Source organism: Piliocolobus tephrosceles, unplaced genomic scaffold (genome assembly GCF_002776525.5).
Source record: "Piliocolobus tephrosceles isolate RC106 unplaced genomic scaffold, ASM277652v3 unscaffolded_42, whole genome shotgun sequence".
Classification (NCBI taxonomy): Eukaryota; Metazoa; Chordata; class Mammalia; order Primates; family Cercopithecidae; genus Piliocolobus; species Piliocolobus tephrosceles.
Genome location: NW_022326531.1, coordinates 1,221,622 through 1,249,010, shown reverse-complemented (window position 1 = coordinate 1,249,010; position 27,389 = coordinate 1,221,622). Strand labels below are relative to the sequence as shown.

Genomic DNA, 27,389 nt, shown 5'->3' with positions numbered 1-27,389 from the left:
TGCTCTTTGTTTTCATCGAGGGAGGCCAGACTTTTTCCCCATAAACTTTGTAGAGTAATTCTGTTTTAGTAAAAGGGTGTTTTTCCATGTGTAGTTCTTGGGCCATCTGCAGTAGGAGCCACCCAGGATGATTCTTACAAGTGTGCATTATTGGGCTCCAGCCCAGATGTGCTCAGTCAGAATGGAGGAGAAGGCAGGGAGGAAAGGGCAAGGACTGGGCATTTGCATCTGTGACAAATTGCCTGGGACGTCTTCAACATTTTAAAATGTAGTGACTCTCTAGAAGGGAGAGAGATTATATTGTATTTGTTTCAGAGTGAAGAGAGTCCTTTGGCAATTGAACAGTAAAATAGAAGTCATTTCTGGTGCTGATATACTCTTCAAAGATTCTTTGGTGAATCTACCATTGTGCTTTGAGACTGTTTTGAATACTAAGTAGTAACCACAGACCAGTGGCTACTCTACACACTCCAATTTATATGTCAGGGATGCTTTGGCACACTCACACATATGTTTCTCTGTGAAGACACTCATGCTTCCAGTATTCAACAGCACTAAGCAAGTAGAGAGAGTTCCTGAAAGGTGAAAAGTTAGCTCAGATTCTAACTAGTTGAATATAAAGTTCAGAGCTCTTATTAACATGAACTCTCCCATTTATATAGGAACTTGTTTGCTGTCTTTGAAAATCATGTTTTCTCCCCATCCCTGGAAATTTTATTAGGGGAGTGAAAAAGTACTCAGCTCCAGAGAATCAGTTTCTATGGTTTACTGGTCAAAAGATTGTCTCTCTTATTTTTTTCTGTTTTCAAGTGATAAATGTGTCTCCTTGACATTTAAACCATAGAGAGTACATCTTATCATTAGTTCTGGATCCTGTTACCTCAGCTTTTTATTGTGTTCTGTTTGGTAATTAAAAGGATTTTAGCAATTGGTTTACTTTCTTGTGGATTTTAAACATGGGCATTAGAGTGTATATGCCATACTAATATTTGGTAAATCTTCCAAGATAACAGCAAGTTCAAAATGAATTAGCTTAAGATGGTTGAAATGAAATGTTTTGATTTTAAAGTAATTCTAAGGAATACGAGGAAATTGAAATGAATGTATACTTGTTTAGATACTTTCTTCTATTCTGTTAAGAGACCATCTACGATTAGCCCCTGAGTACTGCAGTACTAAATAGGTGCCCACTACCATTCCAGTTGAGGGCATACATCACTGTTTTGCTTTTGTAAATCTTTCCCATTACATCACCAGAATGGAGCAAGGGCTGTTTAAAAGTGAAATGTAAAAGCAGTTCTTTAAAAAAAACTTTGTCAGGTTTTTTATTGCTTTTGCACTAATAGCAGTGTGAATGAAAAGTACCATTAAAGTTTATTATCTGCCAAATTTTGCAGAACCCAGCCTTTACATAGAATGGGCTTTGTGCTTTTAGCTGTTCCATGCAAGGAACCAATCAACCTGTGTGTTACTTTGTGGCCAGACCTCAGTATTTGTGCCAGAACCTCAATGGTCTCCTCTGTTTTCTTCCACATTTGGCCTCAGATTGATTGTGGTCACAATAAGGAAACAACCTGTATTTATTTTAGAAGGTAAAGTTTTAAAAAATTGATATATTAACTAAATCAAGTGACTTGACATCAGATAATCCGCTTTCTCATTTCTGTTTTTTTATACGGTTCACTTTCTATTCATTATTCCTTCTCTAGATAAAATCCGTCAATGATATAGTTTCAGATTGTGCATTTCTAGATAATTTGATTCACTTCCATTTATTTTATGCCAAAGTGTTATGAGATAATACTAATTTATGGTGAGTAGTTTGAACTTTGACTAGTTCCCTGAACCTTGTTGAAGGCATATGAACACAGAGTACACCCATTTTGCTCATTATTTGGGGAAAAAATGTGTGGCCAAGTGTTTGGATGTTTTATTGTGTATTTCCAAGTAATCAAAAAAAAAAAAAAAAAAAGTTAACAAAGGGAAAAAATGAAGAATTTCTGTGGTCAGGAATTTTGAAACTGCTTCTATTGATATGATTATCTTAAAAAGTAAGATTTTATAATAATCCTAATCTCTAGTTCTGTTGGAGCCTTATTTGCTCATGTCTGCCTTTTTCCTTTTTGGTTCTTGATCTTTGTGTTATTTATTGAATGTCAAGCTTGCTTTACTAAGCCCAGTCTATATTACTTCATAGATCAGATGGGAATGTCCCTCCGGTTTCCCAGAGTTGCTTTAATACTATGTGTGTAATGAGATTAGCATTTGTATACCTCAATTTCTCATGGCCCTGGAGTAAAATCATAGCTTGATATACTGACCAGATTTCTGGCCAGCAATGACTGTTGTATTGTATTGCATTACAACAATGACTGTGGTATTGTATACCTAAAGCTCTGTCATGATTAAATACTCTGCAATAGACATGGTGCTAGGTGATTGGAGAACAGAAGCACAAAAATACTTTAAGAACTGTTCTTTCTTTTTTATTATTTTTAATTTTTTTTATTTCAATAGGTTTTTGGGTAACAGGTGGTGTTTGCTTACATTAATAAGTTCTTTAGCAGTGATTTCTGAGATTTTCGTGCATCCATCACCTGAGCAGTGTACACTGTACTCAATGTGTAGTCTTTTATCACTCGTCCCGCTCCCATCCTTCCTCCCAAGTCCCCAAAGTCCATTGTGTCATTCTTATGGCTTTGTATCTTATAGCTTAGCTCCCACATATGAGTGAGAACATACGATGCTTAGTTTTCCATTCCTGAGTTCCTTCACTTAGAATATTGGTCTCCAATTCCATCCGGGTTGCTGTGAATGCCATTCTTTTTCTCCTTTTTATGGCTGAATAGTATTCCATGGTATAGATATTTTCTTTATCCACTCATTGATTGATGGGCATTTGGGCTAGTTCCACATTTTTACAAATGCAAACATTATATGAAAAGTCTTTTTCATATAATGACTTATTTTCCTCTGGGTAGATACCTAGGAATGGGATTGCTGGATCAAATGGTAGGTCTACTTTTAGTTCCTTAAGGAATCTCCACACTGTTTTCCGTAGTGGCCGTGCTAGTTTACATTCCCACCAACAGTGTAAAAGTGGAGAACTGTTCTTTCTAAAATTCTAATATACCTCCTAATTACAACTTTTGAAAAAGTATTGACAAAATTATCCCAGAGTGAGGCTTAACTTGAGTCAAAGTCTTTCCCTTTTTAATTCTTTCCCCTTTATTTTAGTACTTTTATCTGCAGTTGCTTAAAAGAGCAACAACTTCATATTATTTTGAAGTCAAATTAAGGGCATTTCTCTGCAGAGGTTATTTGTTATGTGAAAGTTTTCAGTATGTCTGTAGAATGTACAGTTAATTACTTGTTTGTGATTTCCTTGAGCATTAAAGTGATTTCTCATTTTTTTCGTTAGTACAAAATACCTAATCATTTATCACAAAAATCTACACACTGAGATTGTCCAAAAACTACATTGAATACTCTGAGCTAAATTTAGGCCACAAGCAAATATAAATTTAAAACAGTATTTGTCAATTATAAGACATTTCGAGTGTGTGTGTGTGTGTGTGTGAATCTGTGTCTGTGTGTGTGTGTTATAGCTATTGATATTTTGCTTTTTATTACTAGGTTCCAGTACAATGGTCAGATATGGTCACTTTGAAAGCCAGGATGACAAATTATGGATTACCTCGATATCGGTGGCTTACTCATGCTTGGAATTTTTTTCAGAGAGAGGTAAGTGCTGCAATTTCTGAGGTAGAGAGAGTGAACTAAGTGGTGCACTTTCAAACCAGATGTTTAAAGCTTTGGCTTTGGTAATTTCCTCTGTGCTGAAAAATTAAGCCTATGATTCAGTAACCTCTGGTGCAATTCTTTCTTGAAAAATATCTTAAGTAACTTCATGGCCTGATTTTCCTCCCATATATACCATTTCCCCTTTATTTCACATGGTTCACATATATTTAAGAACTTTGAAAAGCCATTTTGCTAAATTATTGTGAAAAGTTTTCTTTTTATGAGGGTTAACTTGATAAATATCCAAGTTCCAGACAAATAGATTTTTCATGACTTTTAGAGCTCTCGATATTTTAAACATAATTTTAGTTTTAAAAAAATGATTGTTCTCGTTTGGGACTTTGAAGTCAGTATATCATTAATGGCATAGTCTAGTCAGAAAGACCTTGGTTAAAATTATAGCTGTGCTGCTTACTGTTAAGTGAGCTTCTATAATATATATAACCCCGTTAAGTCTTGGTTTTCTCACCTGTGAAATAGTGATAATAAAAATACCTATCTCTTCAGGTTGTTGAGAAGATTAAATGATGTCATAAGTTAGATTTCATTTAGCCTATGGTTATTAACAATAACATTACAAAGTATGGTTGCTTTTACCATTTCTTACCTAACTGCCATGTAGCACTGCACCCAACCATCTTCTCAAGTGGGGACTGTATTCAGATGTTTAAAATTTGGTGACTTGAAGTTAACCATTGATCTTGCTTCAAACCAAGCTCTTCTTCCAAGCAGTTTCCTTGTGATTGAAGTCACATTCCCAGATGGATAAGTATTTAATTTCCTTTAATTTATCTTAGTGTTAGGCCACAAAGCATTTGAGAATTAATATCTTACATGATAGATAGCAAGATCTCTGCTCACTAGCTTTGTCCTGGATATGGGCAGAGGTTCAAGTCCAGGACAATCTCCAAATCTGACTCTCTGTGTACAACTGTTGAGATGGTAAAAATTATCATTGTAACACAGATTTCCTGTTTATTCAAGTGCTTCCTAACTTTGTTTGTTTATTGTATATTTGTGCTAAAAACAACACAAAGAGAAAATAAGCATTAGGAAATTTATAGTAAGTTATGTCAGCTACTGTCCTGAGTAGATGCTGCCCAGAGCTTGTTATTTTCTGGAATTTGTGATGCAGACAGTGATAATCCAGGTTAAAAAACAAAGTGAGTTTTTTTTTTTTTTTTTTTTCTGATGGGAATTCCACCTAGATGGACAATGTACAAGTACTGCAAAAGATAGCACACTTATTTTTAGATTTGTTAACATGGTAAGTTTCCTCCTCCATTATCATAAGACTGTTTTGTGTAAATGGAGATCTCTGAGAACGTGAAAGAGTTTTTTAAATCCCTTCTATTAGTTTGCTATGACTGCTTGCAGATGGCCATCTTCTCCCCGTGTCTTCACATTGTCTTCCCTCTGTATGTGACTATATTTAAATATCCTCTTCGAATAAGAACATCAGTCATATTGGATTAGGGCCCACCCTAATGACCTTATTTTAACTTAACAATCTCTATTAAACACTCTATCGCCAAATGCAGTCACATTCTAAGGTACTGGGGCTTAGAATTTCAACATATGAATTTGAGTGGGGGACACAATTCTAGAATAACCTATATTGCAGAAAGCAACTTTATCAGGTGCCGGTTTCCTTTGCTCCTCATTCAGTGCAATTCTGTGCACGTACCTCAACTTAGCAGACTCTCACTTAAGCCCCATTGACGTTTATTTAATGCCTTTTTAGAATACTAACTTCAAAAAATGTGTTCATTTATTTATTCTAACATAGTAGTTGGAGCACAGGCTTTGGAATAGACTGTGCCACATTCTGACCTGTAACTTTAGCAAGCTACTTGACCATCAAAGGGCTCAGTTTACTCATATGTAAAATGGATGGTATTTTCTAGAGCTTGACACATTAGCAAGAGTGGTACTATCTCACAATACAATATTAAAGGAGACAGGAAAATGACAAGGAGATGTAGACTACAGTAATATCTTGGTATGATGTTGGGCTTACTTAAAGGAATTCTCAGAAAAAGTTTCAGAATAAATTCAGTATCCTCTGTTGAAGATGGGCAATTCTATACAAATACTTACTAAAATAAAAATAAATTCATCATTGAACATTATATACTTAAAATAAGAAAGAACATTATATACTTATATTTGAGAAAGTCATTTATGTAGAATATCTCATTCCCTGACAAAGCCATATAAATAGGCTGTTCCATGCTGGACAGAGTTAGAGTTCCAAGAACTGTTCTGTCATCAACACAGAAAGGACTCATGTCATTAGCAAAGGAGAGAAATTAATTTTCTCTGAGTGTAAGGATTTAAAAAGATGGACGTGGAAAGTTAACGTTTCCTTGTTTATGATTTTTATGAAGTGAAGTCTTTATACTACATATATTATTTAAGGATATTTAATGTATTGTGTGAAATATGTGATGTCAAATTATTGACTAAATTTGTGATGTTTATAGTATACTCATGTCTTCGAGAGCAAGTTTAAAGAAGAAAAATATATGGAAAGTATTTTTTAAGTTTCTCAAAATTTTAGTATTACCCATACCTTTCAGTAATTCATCATTTATAATCCTCTTAAGATGATTTTTTTTCCATTTAAAAATCAGACATTTAGACCAGTGTAACAACACAGAATACTTTGTAGTATTTTCATTGTTTCCTTTTGCATGAGAAGTCCAGAATTCTTCAAAATTAATTTTAGTTAAATTTTGAAATGGTGGGGGATTGTGATATTTTATGATACAATGTTAAACCTGAACATAGATTGATCTGTTGGACTGCATAACTTGCATAGCCAGTCACTCGGCAAAGTTCTCAGTGACTGCCCATAGTCCTTGTTTCTGGCTAGAGGGGAAAGAGCAACCTCCCTCTCTACTCAAGGACAGAAAATTATTCATCATAGGTAATTGTTCTGAATCTGATCTATAGAGGTCCTTAAGCAGTGTTTTCAAACCTTGATCAGAGAAAGCTTTTGCTAATCTTTGGGGAAGTGAGATAAAAAAGAAAAAATGTCAATATAGTTTTTCTTAACTCCAATTTTATTCAAGCTAAAGGCACATCATTTCTTCTGAGATTATGGTAATAGAGTATGAACATTTATTTCGAGAACCTTAGTTGAATCAACACTAGTTGGCCAGACCTATGTTTTTTTCTTAAAGTTTTTGGGTATTTTACTGGCTGAGGAATCGATGTCTACTAACTTTTTGTGATGTGGGCTTTGGTCGACACATGTTTTTACAAAGATTACATAAACTTTTAATATAATATTTGAATATGTTGAACAATAGAAAAATTTGATTAACTGGCCCTTGGTGGTTAGAGGTTTAATAATAAAGGTAAGGTGTCACCTACTTGGGTTTGTTAGTGTGAATGTTCAATCTGTTGCTATGTGTAGTCCCTTGTAGACAAGCTTACAGTTAGGGAGTAAGTCTCAGTCATGCCTGATTTGTTTTTATGTGTTACGGGCATTATTACTCAGAATTCTTCCATTATGCAATGGTTAGCCATGGTGTTCCTTTACTACATTTCTATCATCAACATAGACTGTACACATATCATTAGGTGATGACAGATGTAGCTCTGGGTACAAAAATTTAAAAAAACTGATGTTTAATCTCCTATAAGTTAAGAAAATACTTTTGTGGTTTCTGAGGCTGACTAGTGAATTTTTTTTTTTTTTTTTTTTTTTCTTGCAGTTTAAGTGCTGTGGAGTGGTATATTTCACTGACTGGTTGGAAATGACAGAGATGGACTGGCCCCCAGATTCGTGCTGTGTTAGAGAATTCCCAGGATGTTCCAAACAGGCCCACCAGGAAGATCTCAGTGACCTTTATCAAGAGGTAAGACCATATATGGTTAATTTATTATGCATAAATGTTTTCTTAGGAATAACTTTAAAGAATCAACAATATGCCAATGAAATTTTCCTTCTCTGTCTAAATATAAAAGGACTTAAAATTTTCTCTGATATGGGGAGAAGAAGAAGAAAGCTAAAAAAACGTATAAAAATCTAAACACTAATCACATTTTAACAAAGGGAAGTGGGAAAGACCAGGTTTTGTGATTAATTGGATTTTGAACTGTTTTGTTTTGAATCAAGTTCCGACCGCTTGGGGATCCTTTGAAACAGACACAGACAGAGTATGTAGCTCACACTGGATATGCAAGAAATGCAGGGTTTGGAGTTCCTGGACAGAATACGTATTTTAAGAGCCTCCACATAGACCACCAACGCATAGAAGGGGGGAAAAAAGAACCTCTCCAAAGAAAACGCTACCGTGCTACTCTTCGGCGCCCCCTGCTGGCTAATGATTAGTGATGCCAGTTTTAGTTCACTAAGTTTTATAAGTCAATCCTCATGTGCCCAAAACACAAGTACATACTTGTGTTTTCTGGGAGAACTGATCAGAATAATCAGTTACTCCATTTTAGGAGAAGTTTTCCTATTCATTCAGTTTTACTGGTGATTTTCAAACTTTGTTAGCAGTAACATTCTATTTTCAAATCTAAGACTGCACTGTCCTGTACGATAGCCAAATAGCTACATGTGACCATTTGAATTAAAATTAATGAAAATTAAATGTCTGTTCCTCTGTTGCACGAGCTACATCTCAAGTGCTCAACTGCCGCTTGTGACTAGTGGTCCCTGTCCTGGACAATGCAGATATAAGACATTTCCATCATCACAGAAAGTTTTGTTAGGCAGTATTTATCTGGAATGGAAATGCAAAATGTGAATCAGATAGAAGGGAAACTGCTTAGGCTAAGGGGTTGGAATCATTCCCCAGATACATCTCTAGTCAAGTACCTGGTATCACAAGGTGCTGCTCACACTATTCATAATATGAAGCATGTATATATATATAGTATGGCTATAAAGAATGAACACAAACTACATCAGGATTTATAACACATTCATTTTGATATATTTCAAGGTAGTTATCTTAGGAGGTTATACTTTTTTTCTCTAGGAATACTACCATTCAAAGCATCTCTTAGACTGTCTGCCAAAGCAGTTGTTGAGATGGGCAGTCAATTTATATTGTAAATTAATTAATTTGGATGTTGTAATTAATTAAAAGAATGCTGTACTACTTACACAAGTGATCCATTATATTCATGTCCTAGCTATGAGTAACTCTGGGCTGTTACTCATATCTCAGAGGACAAGAATATGTCACCATTTAAGGATATCCAAAATAAAGTGCTTTGGACTCTGAAGGCATGCCCCAAAGGAGAGTGCCAAGTATTTTTTAGGAGTTTAAAAACTGTTATAATTTCCTAGAGCTGCCATAACAAAGTCCCACAAACTGAGTGGCTCCGACCACGTGAATTTATTGTCTCAGCATTCTGGAGGCTAACTTCAAGATTAAGGTGTCAGCAGGGTTGATGCTTCTCTCCTAGCTTCTGGTGGTGTGCTGACAATTTTCCCGGTTCCTCATCTTTTAGAAGCATCACCCTGATCTGTTTCATCTTCACATGGTGTTCTCCTTGTGTGTGTGTCTCCAAATTTTCCCTTTTTATAAGAACAATAGTCATATTGGACGAGGGGCCCACTTTCCTCCAGTCGGACCTCATCTTAGTTACATCTGCAACAATCCTACGTTCCAATAAGATCACATTCTGAGGTACTAAGCTCTTTAACATATGAATTTGGGGAGGACATAATGCAACCGATCACAAGAATTATGGAAACAATTGAATAATTCAGGCTTTTTATTTTAAAAGATGATCAGAATACTTTTTGTCATACTCACGCTGCTGAGAAGCATTGTGTTTGGATGTTACTGTTTTATACATACGTTGTGTAGAAACATTTGGCTTTGAATGAAAACGAATACACAAGATATAGTTTATTGAACAGAAAGTTGTTGTGTAGTGTCTGTAGATTATGGCAGTGAACCTAGTTCTTTTGTTTTGTATGAAAGCTAAATATTGGCTACTGTTTGTAGTAGCAATCATCAACTAATAAATGCAGCAAACTCCTGCTTCTTCCGTAAAACAGAAAACAGTACTAATATTTCTGAGGTAGTATTATATAGAAATATATTGTGGATATTCAAATATACTATAACTCACTATTAGACATTAAAAGAACAGATGGCTACAGTACAGTTAGAAGTATAGATGTGTAATTGAAACCTACTAAATTTCCTAGTGTGAATTGTCCATCTGCTAGTTTTTACCAGTAGTAAGTCAATATGGACAATTATTGGGCCACAACATTATGATATAATTTGTATCTGCTTTAGTGATTAATACTGATGATATGATTATAACTACTATTGATCATGAGATCAACTTACCAGATCTTCCCATAAAGTCTGAATATGGACTAATTCTCTTCAGTTTTACTTTATTTAGCTGAAGACTGTCCCACATTAAACATTTAATATAATTTTATTGTTGTAAAACTACAATTCATCTTGACTAGTTTGTCTTAGATTGTTTTTGCTAATAATACTACTTTATAAAGGGATGCTTTACTTTCAGGATATCTATAATTGCTTGCTCCATGAATTTTGAAATTGAAACAAGCCATACTATTGTACATGTGCAAGTTGATAGCCCAGATTATTTTGAAAATTTCTCATATTTTTATCTAAAGAATTTTAATAGTAAGCTGGCATTGTCAGCCATGAGATGTTCTTTAGACACAGACTTCCAGCTAAGATGGGGGCTTATTATATCAGAGTAACCTGCTTTTGCATTTTACAACTAATAACATATACTGATATTGGTAGTGATATAGTATGCAGTTATATGCATAGTTGACTTACAAAAGAGGATCATATAGTAGTTTTATGGCATAAATACAATTAAATCCGTAATTAAAAATAAGACATAATTCCACTTTGCCCTGGGGAACATATGTTTCCTAATTACAGTGTGTCCAGAGATCGTTCAGTAGGAAGATGAGGGTTCTAAAGGGAGAAATAAGTGAGGAACAGCTGGAGGTATTTGGGATGTTTATTCAGAAGTTGAGAACACTGAATGGAGATAGTTGAGATGTCTTCAAATATTTCAAAGTTCATAATTCAGAACAGGAACTAGACTTACACATTGTTGCTCCAAGGGCCAGAAGTTACAGGAAGGAAATTTTGAATCAATAGAAGGAAGACCTTGCTCATCAAAATCCGTCCAATTGTGAGACAGGTTATCTTGTAAAATAATGAGTGTCTCATCACTAAAAATATTGAAGTCAAGGTCAGATAACCATGTCATTGGTAGTGTAGAATGGTTTTTTAAATTAAGAGTGAATCCAGACTAGATGAACCACAAGGTCTCTCTTATCTTTCATATTCTGTAAGCTCAGAGATAAAAACTGGCTTTCTTCCTGCAATCATTCTTCAGTAGTCTGAAATCAAGGAAATAAATCATTCTCAACCATCTGGTGGCCTGCATGGTCCCTGACCCAATAATATTTTATGATGCATTTGGAAACCTGTGAAAAATGACAGCAGAAATATAGCGACAATTGCACATTTAGAAACATTCAGGAGCCTTGTTAGGTTTGGCACACAGCTCTTCAAATATCCATAATAAGCTACAAACGTGTATTAAAGTATACGTTTAGAAATCTGTAATGAAAATACCTCTGACCCTCAGTTTGGAACTATCACATTCACTCATTCAAAATTATGATAGGATAACCAATATTCATTCAGAATATTTTGTGATTGCCTACTGGGTTCCATTTGCTCTTCTAAATGCTAGGGATATAGTGGAGAGTGTTGCAGACAAAAATCTCTTCTCCTTTGTAACTTATATTCTGGTTATGGATACATACGTTTAACAAGAAAAACAAACAGCAATAGAAAATAATTTCAGGTGATGGTAAGCACTTTGAAAACTGAACAGGGTAATGTGCTGGAGTTTTGTTGGTGAGGGAGTTACTTAAGATAGATTGTTAGGAATAGACCCTCTTATGTGTGGGTGATACGTGAACTGAGACCAGTTGAAGCAGCCATGCTGGGGAACAGTGTTTTTGGCCGAGGAAACTGCAAGTATAAAGGCCCACCCTTGAGTGGTCTGGGCCGGTGATTGCTGACAGCCCACTCCCATGTTCTTTGGAATCACCTGTGTAACCACACTCTAAATGCGAGGTGTAAGACTTGGTCTTGGCAAAATATCAGACTCAGATTTAAGTTGGCAAAGCACAAGCCTATGGTATCTCTTGTCTTTTCTCACGTGCTGAGTTTTTCATCATATCAGTTACTGAAGTGCAGTGTCTTGACTTGATCTGGAGAAGACAAGCATAAATCAAAGACATAAAGACAGCAGTTGGAAAATAAGTCTTTATAGAGCAGGGACTCTCAACCTCTTGCCCAGGGACCGGGGCTCTTCTTGGATGAACTTCAAGGGAAAAGTGATACTGCAAAAATTGTTTTCAACATTTTATATCCATTTTTTTTTTTCTAGGAAATAAGAGCCATAGCTTTCATCAGCTCTTCTTGGGGTTCCATATGTAAAAGAATGAAAAAACACAGTTGTAAAGAATAGTTGCAGCACTTACCGTCTCCGATAGGAATCTTAGCATAAATAGCCCCTCACAAAGGCTGAAATGCCATTTTCCTCTTCTCTGTGCTACCTCAAGGAAAATAAATGGAAGTAAAGAGGCTCACAACAGGCTCTGCTTCAAATGGACTGACTCAAAATGTAAAACAAAGAGGGACAGAACGTCAACTAAAATATACCTCTAGAGACACATTTCTTTGTTTAGTAGTTAGAAGCTTTCTTCTGTTCAAATATATTGGAGGCTTCTTCAGAAAAGTAGTATTCCCACAGATTTATCTAAGGGCTGGACACAGACGTGTCCTCCACACTTGTGTGCCTTTGGGACACTTTTCCTTTAGACCCTTAGACTTTCTGTGTTCCATGTGTTGGGTTTGAGTTTTAAATAATCTTAATAATTTCTACTTTGACAAACCCATGTATAACTCTTTATAAGTTTATTTCTCTCCCAGTGCTAGAAAACATCGACGAATAAAGGAAATTGGGAAGTACAGGGAGGTGGTTGTGAAGGGACGTGACCTTCTTCCCTGAGTCTTGGCTTACAGGAAAAAGGACCTCATGATGACAAGTGGGTATGGGTTACCAGTGCCCACAGAAGGTAAACAGACTTGTAGAGGTGCTACTCCAGGTTAAAAGTGAGGGTAGCTCATGTTGCTAAAGAAAAAAAAAATCTTTTAATGACACTTGTTTTTTTTTTTTTTCTTTTTTTTTTTTTTTTTTTTTTTTGAGACAGAGTCTTGCTCTGTCGCCCGAGCTGGAGTGCAGTGGCCAGATCTCAGCTCACTGCAAGCTCCGCCTCCCGGGTTTACGCCATTCTCCTGCCTCAGCCTCCGGAGTAGCTGGGACTACAGGCGCCCGCCACCTCGCCCGGCTAGTTTTCTGTTTTATTAGTAGAGACGGGGTTTCACCGTGTTAGCCAGGATGGTCTCGATCTCCTGACCTCGTGATCCGCCCGTCTCGGCCTCCCAAAGTGCTGGGATTACAGGCTTGAGCCACCGCGCCCGGCCAATGACACTTGTTAAAGACGATAAGGAGCCGGTTACGGTGGTTCATGCCTGTATTCCCAGCACTTTGGGAGGCTGAGGCAGGTGGATCACTTGTGGTCAGGAGTTCTAGTCCAGCCCAACATGATGAAATCCTAACTCTACTAAAAATACAGAAATTAGCTGGATTCTGTGGTGCATGCCTGTAGTCCCAGCTACTTGGGAGGCTGAGGCAGAAGAATTGCTTAAACCTGGGAGGTGAAGGAGAATCTCCTTAAACCTGGGATGTGAACCTAGGCGGGGAAGCTTGCAGTGAGCCTAGATTGTGCCGCTGCACTCCAACCTGGGCGACAGAGTGAGACTTTGTCTCAAAAAAAAAAAAAAAAAAAAAAAAGATGATAAGGAAAACTTTATTTCAGCGGGGATTATCGGGATAGGAATAAGGCCACTGCAGTGTGGTCTTGCAGTAGGGGAGACAGATTAGGCTCAATTCAGAATACAACATGGGAAAGTGGGAATTTATAGTCAAGGAACAGGTTGGAGGTCAGAGGATGGAAAATCATTAAGAGGAAACATAGTGGTGAGGGATGGGATTCTGGCAAACCTTACCTAACAAGACTTGTACTGAAGGCAGGCCAGGGTGATCAGACATCTCTTGGACGATGGGTGGAGAAAGAAGAAGCCAGTTAGATATCAAGGATGATAAAGTATGAAGAATGGGGAATCTCAGTAAACCAACTTACCAAGATTCTTGCTAAAATTGAACAATGCAGAGACAAACACCAAAGTCCAAACGTCAAGTTCGGTTGAAAAAGAACTCAGTGGAGCCTGAATAGAGTTTGGTCATGGAGAGAAACTTTATCAGTGGTGAACCATGTGGGATGGGCTGTTTGAGGGTTTTATTCTCTCAGTATGAGTGTTGTACAATGTTTGAGTTGAAGGTCATGAATTCACACTCTGAGCCCTCATCCTGATTAGAAATACTGCCCTCACCTGTCTCCTCTATACTCTGCTGACCTTGGCAAATGATATTTGTTTTATAACCAACCTTTTTTTCTGGGCGATGTTTTAGTTCTCAACACTTTTTGTTAACACTCCTTTCCTGCTAACATCTTTCGCCAATTAGAAAGATGAACTAATAGTGTATGTCTTTGTTTTGACTAATAGAAATAACTTTTGCTTTATAATTTTCATGTACAACATTATATTATGATAAATGTTTCCTCATCACTCCTGAGCCATAACTGGAGACCTGACAGAGTGGTGTGGGAATAAAAGGCCATGACTGAGGGGTGGACTTGGCCTTCTGGCAAGCTCCACCTAGATATAAGGTCAATTGTTTTTTCCCAGACAACCCAGCTCTCTGGTTATTAGTAGGATTCTACTTCAGACCAAGTAAATTGCCACACTTGAAACAAAAAATTAGGGGCAAGTATTAAAAGAGAAGGCCGACACAGGGAGTGAGAGATCATAGCTTAGACCTCCAGCTAGGTACTGGCTAGTTACACCAACGTGGAAGTTGGTCAAGTCTGCCTAGAACAGATTCCCCACATCAGTGACTAAAAGAAAAGGTAGGAATTAGAAAATCTTTAAGTTGGGCACAAAAAAAGGGAGACTGACACACAGCAGGCAATCCTTAATTGCCATTGTCTTTATGATTGAGATACACAATGTGGGAACACATAGCAGTGGTAGTAACTCTTTGGGCTTCTAATCTTAACGAATAAGTAGCTATAAGCCACATGCAGAAAATATTAGGGTGGCACAGGGCCAAAAAGGGCATGCCCAGCCAAGAAACAATGGGGCAAAGTTAGAGCTGGAAGCAAGAGAGCATGGCTGGAGCACGGCGTGTGAGAAGGGCCACGTTTACAGGGATACAGAGGGCAGGGGTTGGATTCTGAAGAGCCCTGTACCTCCTGATAATACGTGGGTATTTTATACTGAAGTCTGTGAATAGTTGCCAAATAAAAAGGGAAACATATTCACAAATTTGAGGCATTACTATAAAAAGACGGTTTAGGACAATGTAGTCATAGGATTCTGATTTTTGAATAATGAAACTTTGTTCTCAGATAAACATCCGTAAAGCCTCCTGCTCAGACAGTCAACGGTAGGTAGTTTGCAGTTTGCAGGCTCAGTGATTATTTAGATGGAATACCTCAAGAATTTCCATTCTCAGGGTTCTTTTATATAAAGTCAAAGATGCTCCCTCCTGTCTCTCTACTGATTTCATTATCTCCTCTGCAAGTAGCTGCTGATGGGATCTGGTTGACTCTGACTTGCGGTGGTATTTGTTTTATCATTCAAAGCCCTGCGGGATCAGTTTGGGCTTGGTAGGGGGGAAGATCCCTTTTTATCTTCGGGCTTTGCTTGATCCTATCAGGTCTTAAACCATTCTGCCGGTTTTGTTTCAGGTATACAAATGCATTCTTCTTCTCTTTCACTCTCTTTCTCGACATCATTCAATTGTGAGTTTCCTGTTCTCTATTCTGTATTCCATCAAATGATATTTCCTTTTGGACTCTATTAGTAGAGACTTGCAATTTTTGCCCTTAAAATGTATGGATGTGAAAGCCATGATAGTATTTTGACCTGAAAAGCTACCTTACGAAATAACAGTTTTAGATTTAAGCTTAAACATCATGCTGTTGGCATTGTAGAGAATGAGTTGAGGTGGGGAATTTAAGCTGAAGACTGGGTCTTAAGGCAGAGAAATTGAGGTAGGAAACTGTAGCAGATAACTCATGCGATGGTAGAGGCTGGAATTCAGGTTGTGGCATTTAGTATGGAGAGGAAGGAATGAATGTGGAAGATATGTCAGTGGTAGAATGAACAGGACTAGGTTATAAATTGGCTGTGGGGAGTGAATGACAGGGAACTTGCAAGCATTCTTGACTTTGATTTGGACTCTCACAGATGAGGAAGCCATTTACTGAAGGGAGAGGTTAGAGTTGATTAATTTCATTTTGGAAATACTGGATTTAAGGTTCTTGTCAGATATTGCATTTGCAGAAACCCAGGAGGCAATATGGGCTTCGGAGACAGAACTCAGATAGAGATTCGGAATTTGTGTGTACTAATTAAGGAAAGTGCTAACTCAAAATACAATGGCTTGGATAAGCTGGGAGTTTATTTCTCTTTCATAGACCAATGACCTGATTTACGCCTCCAGGCAGCTCTGCTGCACAAGTTCATCCAGGGGCCACAATGAGGAGACAACTTTGCCTTTTAAATACCTTGTCTTCCAAAGTTGGTCTCCAGTTCTAGTCATGGAGAGAAAGAGAGTGAGAAGGAGAACTCCCAATGCGTGAAGGCCTACACCCATCACCACTGTTCAGATTTTGTTGGCAGGAACTCACATGGCTTTGCTTAGCTCCAAGGGAGGCTGGAAAATGTGGTCTGGCTAGGAAGCTATGTTCCATTTTTTCTTTGTTTTTTTTTTTTTTTTTTCTTTTTTTTTTTTTAGATGGAGTCTCACTCGCTTTTTCACCCAGGCTTTAGTGCAGTGGCACGATCTAGGCTTATTGCAAGCTCCGCCTCCTGGGTTCACGCCATTCTCCTGCCTCATCCTCCTGAGTAGCTGGGACTACAGGCGCCCATCACCACGCCAGGCTAATTTTTTTGTATTTTTAATAGAGTCAGGGTTTCACCATGTTAGCCAGGATGGTCTTGATCTCCTGACCTCGTGGTCTGCCTGCCTCAGCCTCCCAAAGTGTTGGGGTTATAGGCGTGAGCCACTGTGCCTGGCCGGAAGCTATATTCTTATATAAACATTAATTACTGTGGATCAAATGGAGGACAGACTGGGTGGGTAGGTAGGTGGAGGGACTAAGTTTACACAGGTGTCATCAATGTACATGAGGCAGTGAAGGTGTGGAGGGAAGTAAGACTACACCAGGAAATGATGCAATACATGCAGCCAAGGACAGAACTCTGTGACCTGCCAACACTTAAGGGCAGAGATAATGAAGTTCAGAGATACTGAGTGTAGAGATTTTTTTCTTCTATATCCCAGTTCCCTTATCTCTACTAAGATATTAATAGTACCCACATCATTGTAATATACAAAGATAAATTGAGGTATGACATGAAAAACTGTTAGTATACCACTTACCACAGTGGTAGCTTATGACAATAATAACAATAATTTATTAAGGTATTTATTGAAGTAAGTAGAAAATGTATTGATCTATGATTAGATTTTTAACTAGCTAAATTGCCCTTAGTTTTGCTTGAAATGACAGGGAAGTGTGTATTTTCTGGTTATGTGTGTTTGTGCTGGCTGAAGGTAGATTTTCAGGTCGAAGTTTTTGGGACTTGGTCCAGTTTCTCACTTTGCTTGTTTTAACACCCTCCAACTTCTTATAGATGCAAATTTAAGGTACCAAAATGGGCCCCCATGAGAGAAAATGTGTGCAGGAGGGGTCTGTGAATAAACTCTGCTCCGTCAGCCTGCTGGAACTGACCTAACTAGTGAGCATGGAGCCTTCCAGGTTTTCTGACTCTAGCCTCTTTGTAACTACATTTTTTTGATTAAAATGAAAAATGATCGGTAAATGCAGTCTTTTACATTTCTTTATTCTACCTATGTAATAGGGTATTGTGAGGGTTAAATGAGATATGAAGATCTTTCATATATTAAGAAATAATAAGATGACTTTTTTCTACTGCATTTTCTATGCACAGATTTAGTTATCTTTCTGTTCTCCTAAGAGACAGCTAAAGAACAGAAAGTCTTGTAGTGAATTTTATTGCTTGCTCTTTTTTTAAAGGAAGCATTATTTCCCTGCAGAGCTTAAGATTATCAGTGGAGAACTTTTGCTCTAACCTATTTAAATCTGTGAGCTCATTAACTGCTATTATTGACTTCAATTCTAGAAGAAAGAGGATTGAAGATTGTATATTTGCATCTGATAATCAATATAGTTATTTCAAACTTGAGAGTGATGTTTATTTACAAAAACATTAATATTGGCATGTATTGGCACCTAGTTTTTATTTATACTTTATCTTGGTAAGCACATTAAAAGGCTGCCTGACTTTTTGATGTGGCCTGTGAATATTGAGTACTGAAAAGCCATGGGTGTTCTTCCAATTTTAGAAACTCATTTTGGAGATAGATCAGAGAATAATTTCAAGTGTATAATTTCCTCAAGTGAAATGAGGCATCCTGACATGCCTTCAAATGGATTCCAGGAAATGTAGGGGATTTGTGATTTTTCTCTGATAAAGGTAGTGTTATTATTTACAGCTAATGGTTGACAAGAATTTTAATATTGTAGCAAGTAAAGTAGGTTGGCCAACATGTCTTATTCATACCTTTGAATTATCTGAAGTTATTAACATAGGGCTAACCTAGCTTTTTTTAGGAAGAAAACATTTTCAAGTAAAATTAATTCAGAGTATTTTATTTTGAGAAAAGCAAGTAAGTAAACTTCGGTTCTTTCCTATTCTGAATAAAATACTCTTTGTGAAATGAAATGCAGTTTTGAATTTTATCATTTGTGTTCTCTTTTTACTCTACAGAAATGTTTGTTTATGCAGCTAAATATCTATAAATAGTATAATCAATACATATGAACACATCTATGTTTTTTATCTAGACTTAATGTCTTACTTTTCAAGACAAGCTCACACTGAAAAATGTAAACCTTATGCATAATTATTTGACTGGCTCAAAATATGCTCAGGGTTATGTTCAGGTTGAATTACTTCAATAAGAATGATTCAGAACAGAAAGAAAACCCTGGAGCTATTTCAATGAAGAATTTACAGAGTGACTGAGGAGGTCAATCATCTTATACAGACAAATCTAGAAACATACTGACTGTCCTCTCAAGAAGAGAACTATTCTTTGCAAAGTTGGTTCTTAACTTTAAGTACTTGTGAAAATGATTCACTGATATTCAGCATGACACCTGTGTTAGGCAATTCTTGCACTGCTACAAATAAATACCTGAGACTGGGTAATTTATAAGAAAAGAGGTTTAATTGGCTTATGGTTCTGCAGGCTGTACAGGAAGGGTAAATGATAATGGCTTCTGCCCCTGGGAAGGCCTCAAGGAGCTTTGAGCATGGTAGAAAGCAAAGCGGCAGCAGGCACATCACATGGCCAAAGCAGGAAAAGGAGACAGAGATGGGGGGCGGTGCTATGCATTTTTTTTTTTTTGATACTTTATGTTCTAGGTTACATGTGCACAACGTGCAGGTTTGTTACATATGTATACATGTACCATGTTGGTGTGCTGTACCCATTAGCTCGTCATTTACATTAGGTATATCTCCTAATGCTATCCCTCCTCCCTCCCCCACCTCACAACAAGCCCCGGTGTATGATGTTCCCCTTCCTGTGTCCACGTGATCTCATTGTTCAATTCCCACCTATGAGTGAGAACATGCGGTGTTTGGTTTTCTGTTCTTGTGATAGTTTGCTGAGAACGATGGTTTCCAGCTGCATCCATGTCCCTACAAAGGACATGAACTCATCCTTTTTTATGGCTGCATAGTATTCCATGGTGTATATGTGCCACATTTTCTTTATCCAGTCTGTCACTGATGGACATTTGGGTTGGTTCCAAGTCTTTGCTATTGTGAATAGTGCTACAATAAACACACACTTTTAAAGAAACAGATCTTGTGAGAACTCCGTTATCACCAAGAGGATGGCCATTCATGAGGGACCTACCCCCGTGATCTAAACACCTCCCACCAGGCCCTGCTTCCAACACTGTGGATTACATTTCAACATGAGATGGATGGGGACCAATGTACTAATTTTATCAATGCCTGTCTGCTGCAAGTTTCTACATGCCTAATGAGTCAGCAAGGAAATATTTAATTGCATGACCATAGAGAAATTTGTGCTTTTACTTATAGAATTATACTCTGTATCTTTTAAAATTGAATTTATTAAAGGATATAGGGCAGTATACAACAAAAATACAGTAAATTAATAATAAAATAGAAACAGAATTGGAAAGTCAAGGTTAAAGGAAAGAGTAAGTACATGTGCTTAACATGAAGACAGACACAGTTGCTATAGTTGAGTGTCCTGTTTGCCTCTCAGCTTTCTGACAGCCCGGGTGAAAAGGAGATACGATCATCACCATAATTCTAATGTTAGGAGAACAAACATTCTAACCTCAAAGGGAGCAAAATTCTAAATATTTTATCCAGTGGGATTTTATATCTACTACTTTATCGAGAAAAAATATCTTCAATATCATTTTTCACAGATTTTATAGAACAGTTTCTTATGGTGTTTTCCAATGCATATCCTTAAAATATACCTTGGTAGAAAATAATGTGCAAAAGCATAAGTTAATATATTGCAAGTTGGCACATTTTGGTGACCTGGTTTGACGGACGGACATAAAGTACTATAATGTCAACTGATTTCATTTCTTTTAGATAATCTGTAGTTGACACCTCTTTTGGGGAGACTCTTGATAGAGAAGCATAAAATATAGTTTAATGAATTCTGATGACAAGTTTAAGGACTGAAATTCTGCCTTGTTTGAGGAGTCATCTGTATGCTTTTTAAACCAAATGAGGAAATGATCACCTGATATTTTGCCATAAAAATGGAGGAGTCTAACTAGGACCTTTGCTTGGAATAAAGCATACTTGCCTACCTGAGTGTGAAGATAATCTTCAGGGACCAGTGATCTGGAAGGACACCAAGTCCCAACTATGTGACATGTCAATACAATTACGCAATTGTATAATTGTAGACTATAAATGTAGACATGCTCTACATTTCTGGGCAACCGAAAAAGCTTTTTTTGTCATTGGAATCCAAAGTCATTTTCAATAACCTTGATTGTCTTAATATTTCATTGCATTTTGTATATTTTTAAAGTTACAAATCAATGTCATTTTCAAAGAAACATTGACAGAATCAACACAGTCTAGAAAAGGATCGACAGAATGATGAAGTGTACATATTTTGGAAAACTTGAAGACTAGAACTGTTTAGCCTGGAGAGGAGAATAGTTAAAGGGAAAGAGATAATTAATTCTTCAGCTGTGACTCTCTACCTTATGGAAAAGGGAAGGGTTAAGAGCAGAGTTAGAACCATTGCATCCTTCCTTACAAAGAAGTCAGGTTCCAACAAGGGAGTGCTTGTTAAAAATTAGTGTTGTTCCAGTGTGGACAAGACTGTCTAGTGAGGCGGGGAGTCCCTCTCATTAGAACTACAATTTCATTCATTTTTTTTTTTATTCCCCTGTGAGTCATACTTTCTTGTTTCTTTGCATGTCTTATAACTGTTTTTTTTTTTTTTTTTTTTTTTTTTAAGAGAACAGGACGTTTTAAATAATATAATGTGACAACTTGGAAAATCAGATTTTTCCACCTCTCCAACGTTTGCTGTTGTTTATTTCTTGGTTCGATAGCATTTTCTAAACTAATTCTCTAAAGGCTGTGTTCTTTGTCACATGTGGTCATTGAAGTTTCTGCTCAATTAGCTTAGTGGTCAGTTAATGAACGGACAGAGATTTCCTTAGATGCCTTAGATGTCTAGAACCAGCGAGTCTCCTGGCCTTTACCAAGGGTGCACAGAGCTTCATCGTCAGCCAGAGGAGAGATCTTAGGATCTTTGCAGATCTTTCCTGGGCCTATGCACAGCCCCTGAATCTAAGCATAGCCCTATTCGTGTGTGTAATTTTCGAGATCCCCACGAATATGTCAGAGCTTTGTCAAGCCCCCTTGTGCACAACTGTTACCAACTGCCTCAGGCAGCCTCAGAGATCAATAGTTACCTCTAACTGTCGTTGGAAACCTCCTGAGGGGGAGGGACCGGAGGCTTTCCCTAGTCGGGCTTCAAGTTCAGGTCAAATAAAGACATCCTTCTGAGTGGGGTCTTCTGGGGAACCGCCAGATCAGCCATACAATAACAATCCTCTGGGAATGGGGCCTTGAAGGAGCTGCAACCCCATTCTGCGCCCTCTGGTGGCGGCTAGGTTGCCAGTTCTCACCAGGATTGCAGGCTCTTGGCTTTCCAGGCTACCAAGGGGGAGCAGGGATGGGAATAGGGCAAATGAAAATTGCATAGCGCTTGCTGTTCCTAATGAGATTCGGCGGCTTTTCGTGAATAAACGCTCCTCAGATTGCTGCAAAACTTTGGTTAATTTCCAGAATTCTAGAAAAATTGAGGCTAACAGTTTTTTGCCAGTGTTTTCATTGCTTACATGAGTAGAGATTCTTTGGAGGTCCTTTCCATGCCAGTTTTGCTATGTCACTCTACAAGTGCTTTTTTGCCATGTTTTTAAAAGATAAAAAGTTGAATTCATTACTTCCAAGGACCCCTCCCATTCTAGAGTGTTCCATATTAATAGGTCTCATTCCCCAACCATCCTAGGTGATAGAATTTACTGTACCATTTTAAAAATAAATGTGATTGTTTAAGATACACTGAAATAGACTTTAAACAGTGCCAAGATATGAAACATAATAAACTTTACTTAATTATCAATTTCTGCCTTGTTTTATTCCCAGATTTGAAAAGGAAACATTACATTTCTGGCACAGTTTCTTAGCTTAAAATGAATTAGTGTAAAGGGGTAGGAGATCTTAAGACAATAGAGATACAATTTAAGCCCCAGACACTATTGAAAGGGTAAAAATCAAGTAATTTACTGATAGCATTTCACAGAATTGAATCATCAGCATATATATTTATTGAATGGGTTACTTTTTTGAATAACTAATACATTGTTATTAATTATAGTCACCACGTTGTATTGTAGACCTCTTGAACTTACTCCTCCTAACTGGAATTTTGTATCTTTGGTTTACCTCTAATTCTTTTGTTGTTGTTGTTGTTGTTGTTTGAGACAGGGTCTCGCTGTGTTGCCCAGGCTGGAGTCCAGTGGGGCGATCTCAGCTCACTGCAACCTCTGCCTCCCGGGTTCAAGCAATTCTCATGTCTCAGCCTCCAGAGTAGCTCAGATTACAGGCATGTACCACCATGCCCAGCTAATTTTTGTATTTTTAGTAGAGACAGGGTTTCACCATGATAGCAAGACTAGTCTCAAACTCTAGACCTCAAGTGATCTGCCCGCTTTGGCCTCCCAAAGTGCTAGGATTACAGGTGTGAGCCACCACGCCCAGCCAATTTACCTCTAATTCTGAAATCTGTTATTATTACTAAAATATTAATATATTCATGCTAATTATTTATTCACTAAAAGTCCATTTTTGTACTAAGTACTGAGAACATAGGTAAGGAATCAGCTAAACATGATCCAAGGCTGTTTTATATCAATTTCTTCAAAGATAGATGTGAGAAAATAGTGCCACATTATTTGGTAATGATGTTAAATGAAGTTGCTATGCAAATTAATTTTCCAGATGTCTGAAGCCAAATCTTTTTAACTTAACAAATTTTGAGGTGACTCTTCCCAAACTATGTAAAACATTTCTCTGCTTCATCAGGAAGCTAATGATCTAATGTCTCAGTAGCAAGTAATCATTTTGGACAGTTATCTCTTTGTCCTGTAAAACAGTGGCAGCCACCTTGCTCTTGTAGGGTAGAGCTGAGCAGAAGTGCTCACTGGTGACATAATGCTGTGTTTCTGGTATTTTCATACTCTTTTATGAAGTGTTGTACCTCATATTTTTCCATTAATATCTGCTAATCATAGATTCTCCATCTATTTTTAATTTGATCTTTCTACTTTATAATCTGTGAACTGACATATGAGACAAGAGATTGTACCTATTGGGTTCTTAACATTTATGAGGCACTATTCTAAGTGTTAAAATGTGTCTGTGCATTTAATCCTCCCAACATCGCAGACAGGTAAGCACTATTATCATCTATGTTTTTAGACAAGAAAACTGAAGCACAGAGAGATGAAATAACTTGCCCCAAATCACGTAGCAGTTCATGATCTTAACCATTATACTATACTGTTGAAGTGACACTGTCCATCCTGGGTAATACCCAAGGTTAGTTGTCTCAGGCCAAGGAAATCAAGGATGTGAACACACAGGGAGTGAAGTTAAGAGTGGAGGTTTAATAGACGCAAAAAGAGAAGAGCTGTCTCCTGCAGAGAGGGTTCCTGAGTGGGTTTTCTGGTCCACAGCAAAATGCAGCGGGTTTTATAGATAATCTTGAGGAGGCAGAGTCTGATGTACCCAGGGCACGAAAGATTGGTTGGACCAGGTGTACCATTTGCATGGTGCGTGAAAATCTGGCCACCTCCACCCTAATCTTTTATTGTTCTGATGGGTTCTCTACTTGGCTGGCGCCATGTTACCTGTTTCTTTACTTTATACACAAAGACAGGGGAAGGTGGAGCCTCCATGTTGAACATACCTGGCCCCCAGGTAGCCCTTTTCTGTTGGCACAGCTGCTGGCATTCACCTGTGCAAGCTTCCAGCTTGCTTGTCTATGTCTACAGCTCGATTTTTCAGGCAGTTCTTTTAATGATTTTGGAGCTGCTTTTTGTTAAAAGAGAAATTCCGCCGAGGACTCTTTTACCCTCACTATCTGCCTAAATAATTTCTATCTGCTGTATCACTGTGTCATTTAAAAATGCTTATTAAAATGACACATAAACCTAAGAATGAGCTCTCACAGAATATTTGAGTGGAACTCTTTGAAAAATACTTAAATTTTGGTGAGTTGTCTTTGTGATGTCTATGTTAGTTTCCCACAGAATGTATGTGTATGTCTGTGTTTGTGCAAATTTCTTGTGTTTGTATCAAATAGGTTAAGGTGGCCAGAGAAGCAACTTTACCAAATCAGTGTTAAGTATTATTAAATCATAAACATTGTGTGCCAGATCTGGCCTAATGCCTTTTGGTGTGTTTGAAGTTTCACTGGAACCCAGCTACATTCATTCATTCACTTACCGTCTATGGCTGCTTTCTTGTGACAGTGGCAGGGATGAGTAGTTGCCATGGAGACCATATGGCTCACAAAGCCCAAAATATTTACTATCTGGCCATCTGAAAAAAGAAAACAAGTAAATCAACCCCTGCTTTAGATGTTGAGTTTTATACCAGTGGGTCTCAACTTCAGGTTTTGAGAAAGACAAAAGAAGGGGTTGGCTCATTGGAATCAGCTGGACAGGCTTTTCAAAAGCTACACACATCCCTTTCTGAACCTCCTTCTCATCAGCTTTCCCTGTTGAGAACCACTGTCTTAAACTTTATGATCCAAATAGTCTGATTTCATTAACTGATACAGATTGTTTGCTTTCATTAACTATTTTTGGCCTTCTGTAACATATGTAAAATAATGTTGACCGTGTATTTCTTTTACAGGGTTGTGGGAAGAAAATGTATTCCTTTTTGAGAGGAACCAAACAACTGCAGGTGCTGAGATTTCTGGGAATCTCCATTGGAGTGACACAAATTCTGGCCATGATTCTCACCATTACTCTGCTCTGGGCTCTGTATTATGATAGAAGGGAGCCTGTGACAGACCAAATGATGTCCTTGAAGAATGAGAACTCTCAGCACCTGTCATGTCCCTCAGTAGAACTGTTGAAACCAAGCCTGTCAAGAATCTTTGAACACACATCCATGGCAAACAGCTTTAATACACACTTTGAGATGGAGGAGTTATAAAAAGAAATGTCACAGAAGAAAACCACAAACTTGTTTTATTGGACTTGTGAATTTTTGAGTACATACTATGTGTTTCAGAAACAGGTAGAATAAAAATGTTGTCATAAAATAACACCTAAGCATATACTATTCTATGCTTTAAAATGAGGAGGGAAAAGTTTCATGTCATAAGTCACCACCTGGACAATAATTGATGCCCTTAAAATGCGGAAGACAAATGTCATACCCACTGTGTAGCCTGTGTATGACTGAACACAGTTATGTTTTGAGGCAGCATGGTTTGATTAGCATTTCTGCATCCATGCAAACGAGTCACATATGGTGGAACTGGAGCTACAGTAAAGGTTGATTTACTTCTACCAACTAGTATAGAAAGTACTAATTAAATGCTAACATAGGAAGTTAGAAGATACTAATAACTTTTATTATTCAGCGATCTATTCTTTTGATGCTAAATAAATTATACATCAGAAAACTTTCAATATTGGTGACTACCTAAATGTGATTTTTGCTGGTTACTAAAATATTCTTACCACTTAAAAGAGCAAGCTAACACATTGTCTTAAACTGATCAGGGATCTATTTGTATATAAGTCTGTGTTAAATCTGTATAATTCAGTAGATTTCAGTTCTGATAATGTTAAGAATAACCATTATGAAAAGGAAAATTTGTCCTGTATAGCATCATTATTTTTAGCCTTTCCTGTTAATAGAGCTTTAATATTCTGTCCTGGGCTTATATTACACATATAACTGTTAATTTAAATACTTAACCACTAATTTTGAAAATTACCAGTGTGATACATAGGAATCATTATGCAGAATGTAGTCTGGTCTTTAGGAAGTATTAAGAAGAAAATTTGCACATAATTTAGTTGATTCAGAAAGGACTTGTATGCTGTTTTTCTCCCAAATGAAGACTCTTTTTGACACTAAACACTTTTTAAAAAACTTATCTTTGCCTTCTCCAAACAAGAAGCAATAATCTCTAAGTCAATATAATTCTACAGAAAATAATGTTCTTTTTCTCCAGAAAAATGCTTGTAAGAATGATTAAAACACATGACAATTTAGAGATTCTTTGTTTTGTTTCACTGATTAATATACTGTGGCAAATTACACAGATTATTAAATTTTTTACAAGAGTATAGTATATTTATTTGAAATGGGAAAAGTGCATTTTACTGTATTTTGTGTATTTTGTTTATTTCTCAGAATATGGAAAGAAAAATAAAATGTGTCAATAAATATTTTCTAGAGAGTAATGACTTGTCTGTGCCTATTTTTTAATACATTACAAGCACTTAAGCCACTTGAGAAGATTATCAAGGGGAAAAAACATGAGAAAGAATGATTGCATAAAGTATTAATATTGATTTCCAAACTATAGAGCAGACCTATAAGAGTATGTATTTTCACTGAGAAGAGTCAAAAAGCCCACTTATTTTTCGTTTTTGCTTTTTAGCTAAATGTTAA

The 27,389-nt window shown here is 37.1% G+C and overlaps 1 protein-coding gene across 1 annotated transcript in view; it reads left to right on the top strand.

Annotated features, from left to right (window-relative positions):
* Window positions 1-27,178, top strand: part of LOC111550234 (tetraspanin-12) — a 70,521-nt gene extending 43,343 nt beyond the window's left edge. Inside the window, exons 6-8 of the mRNA XM_023223542.3 lie at window positions 3,637-3,744; window positions 7,530-7,673; window positions 25,608-27,178. Of these exons, the coding sequence (XP_023079310.1) occupies window positions 3,637-3,744; window positions 7,530-7,673; window positions 25,608-25,913 (558 nt within the window). The 3' untranslated portion in view covers window positions 25,914-27,178. The remainder of the gene's footprint in view (window positions 1-3,636; window positions 3,745-7,529; window positions 7,674-25,607) is intronic.
* The last annotated feature ends 211 nt before the right edge of the window (window positions 27,179-27,389 follow it).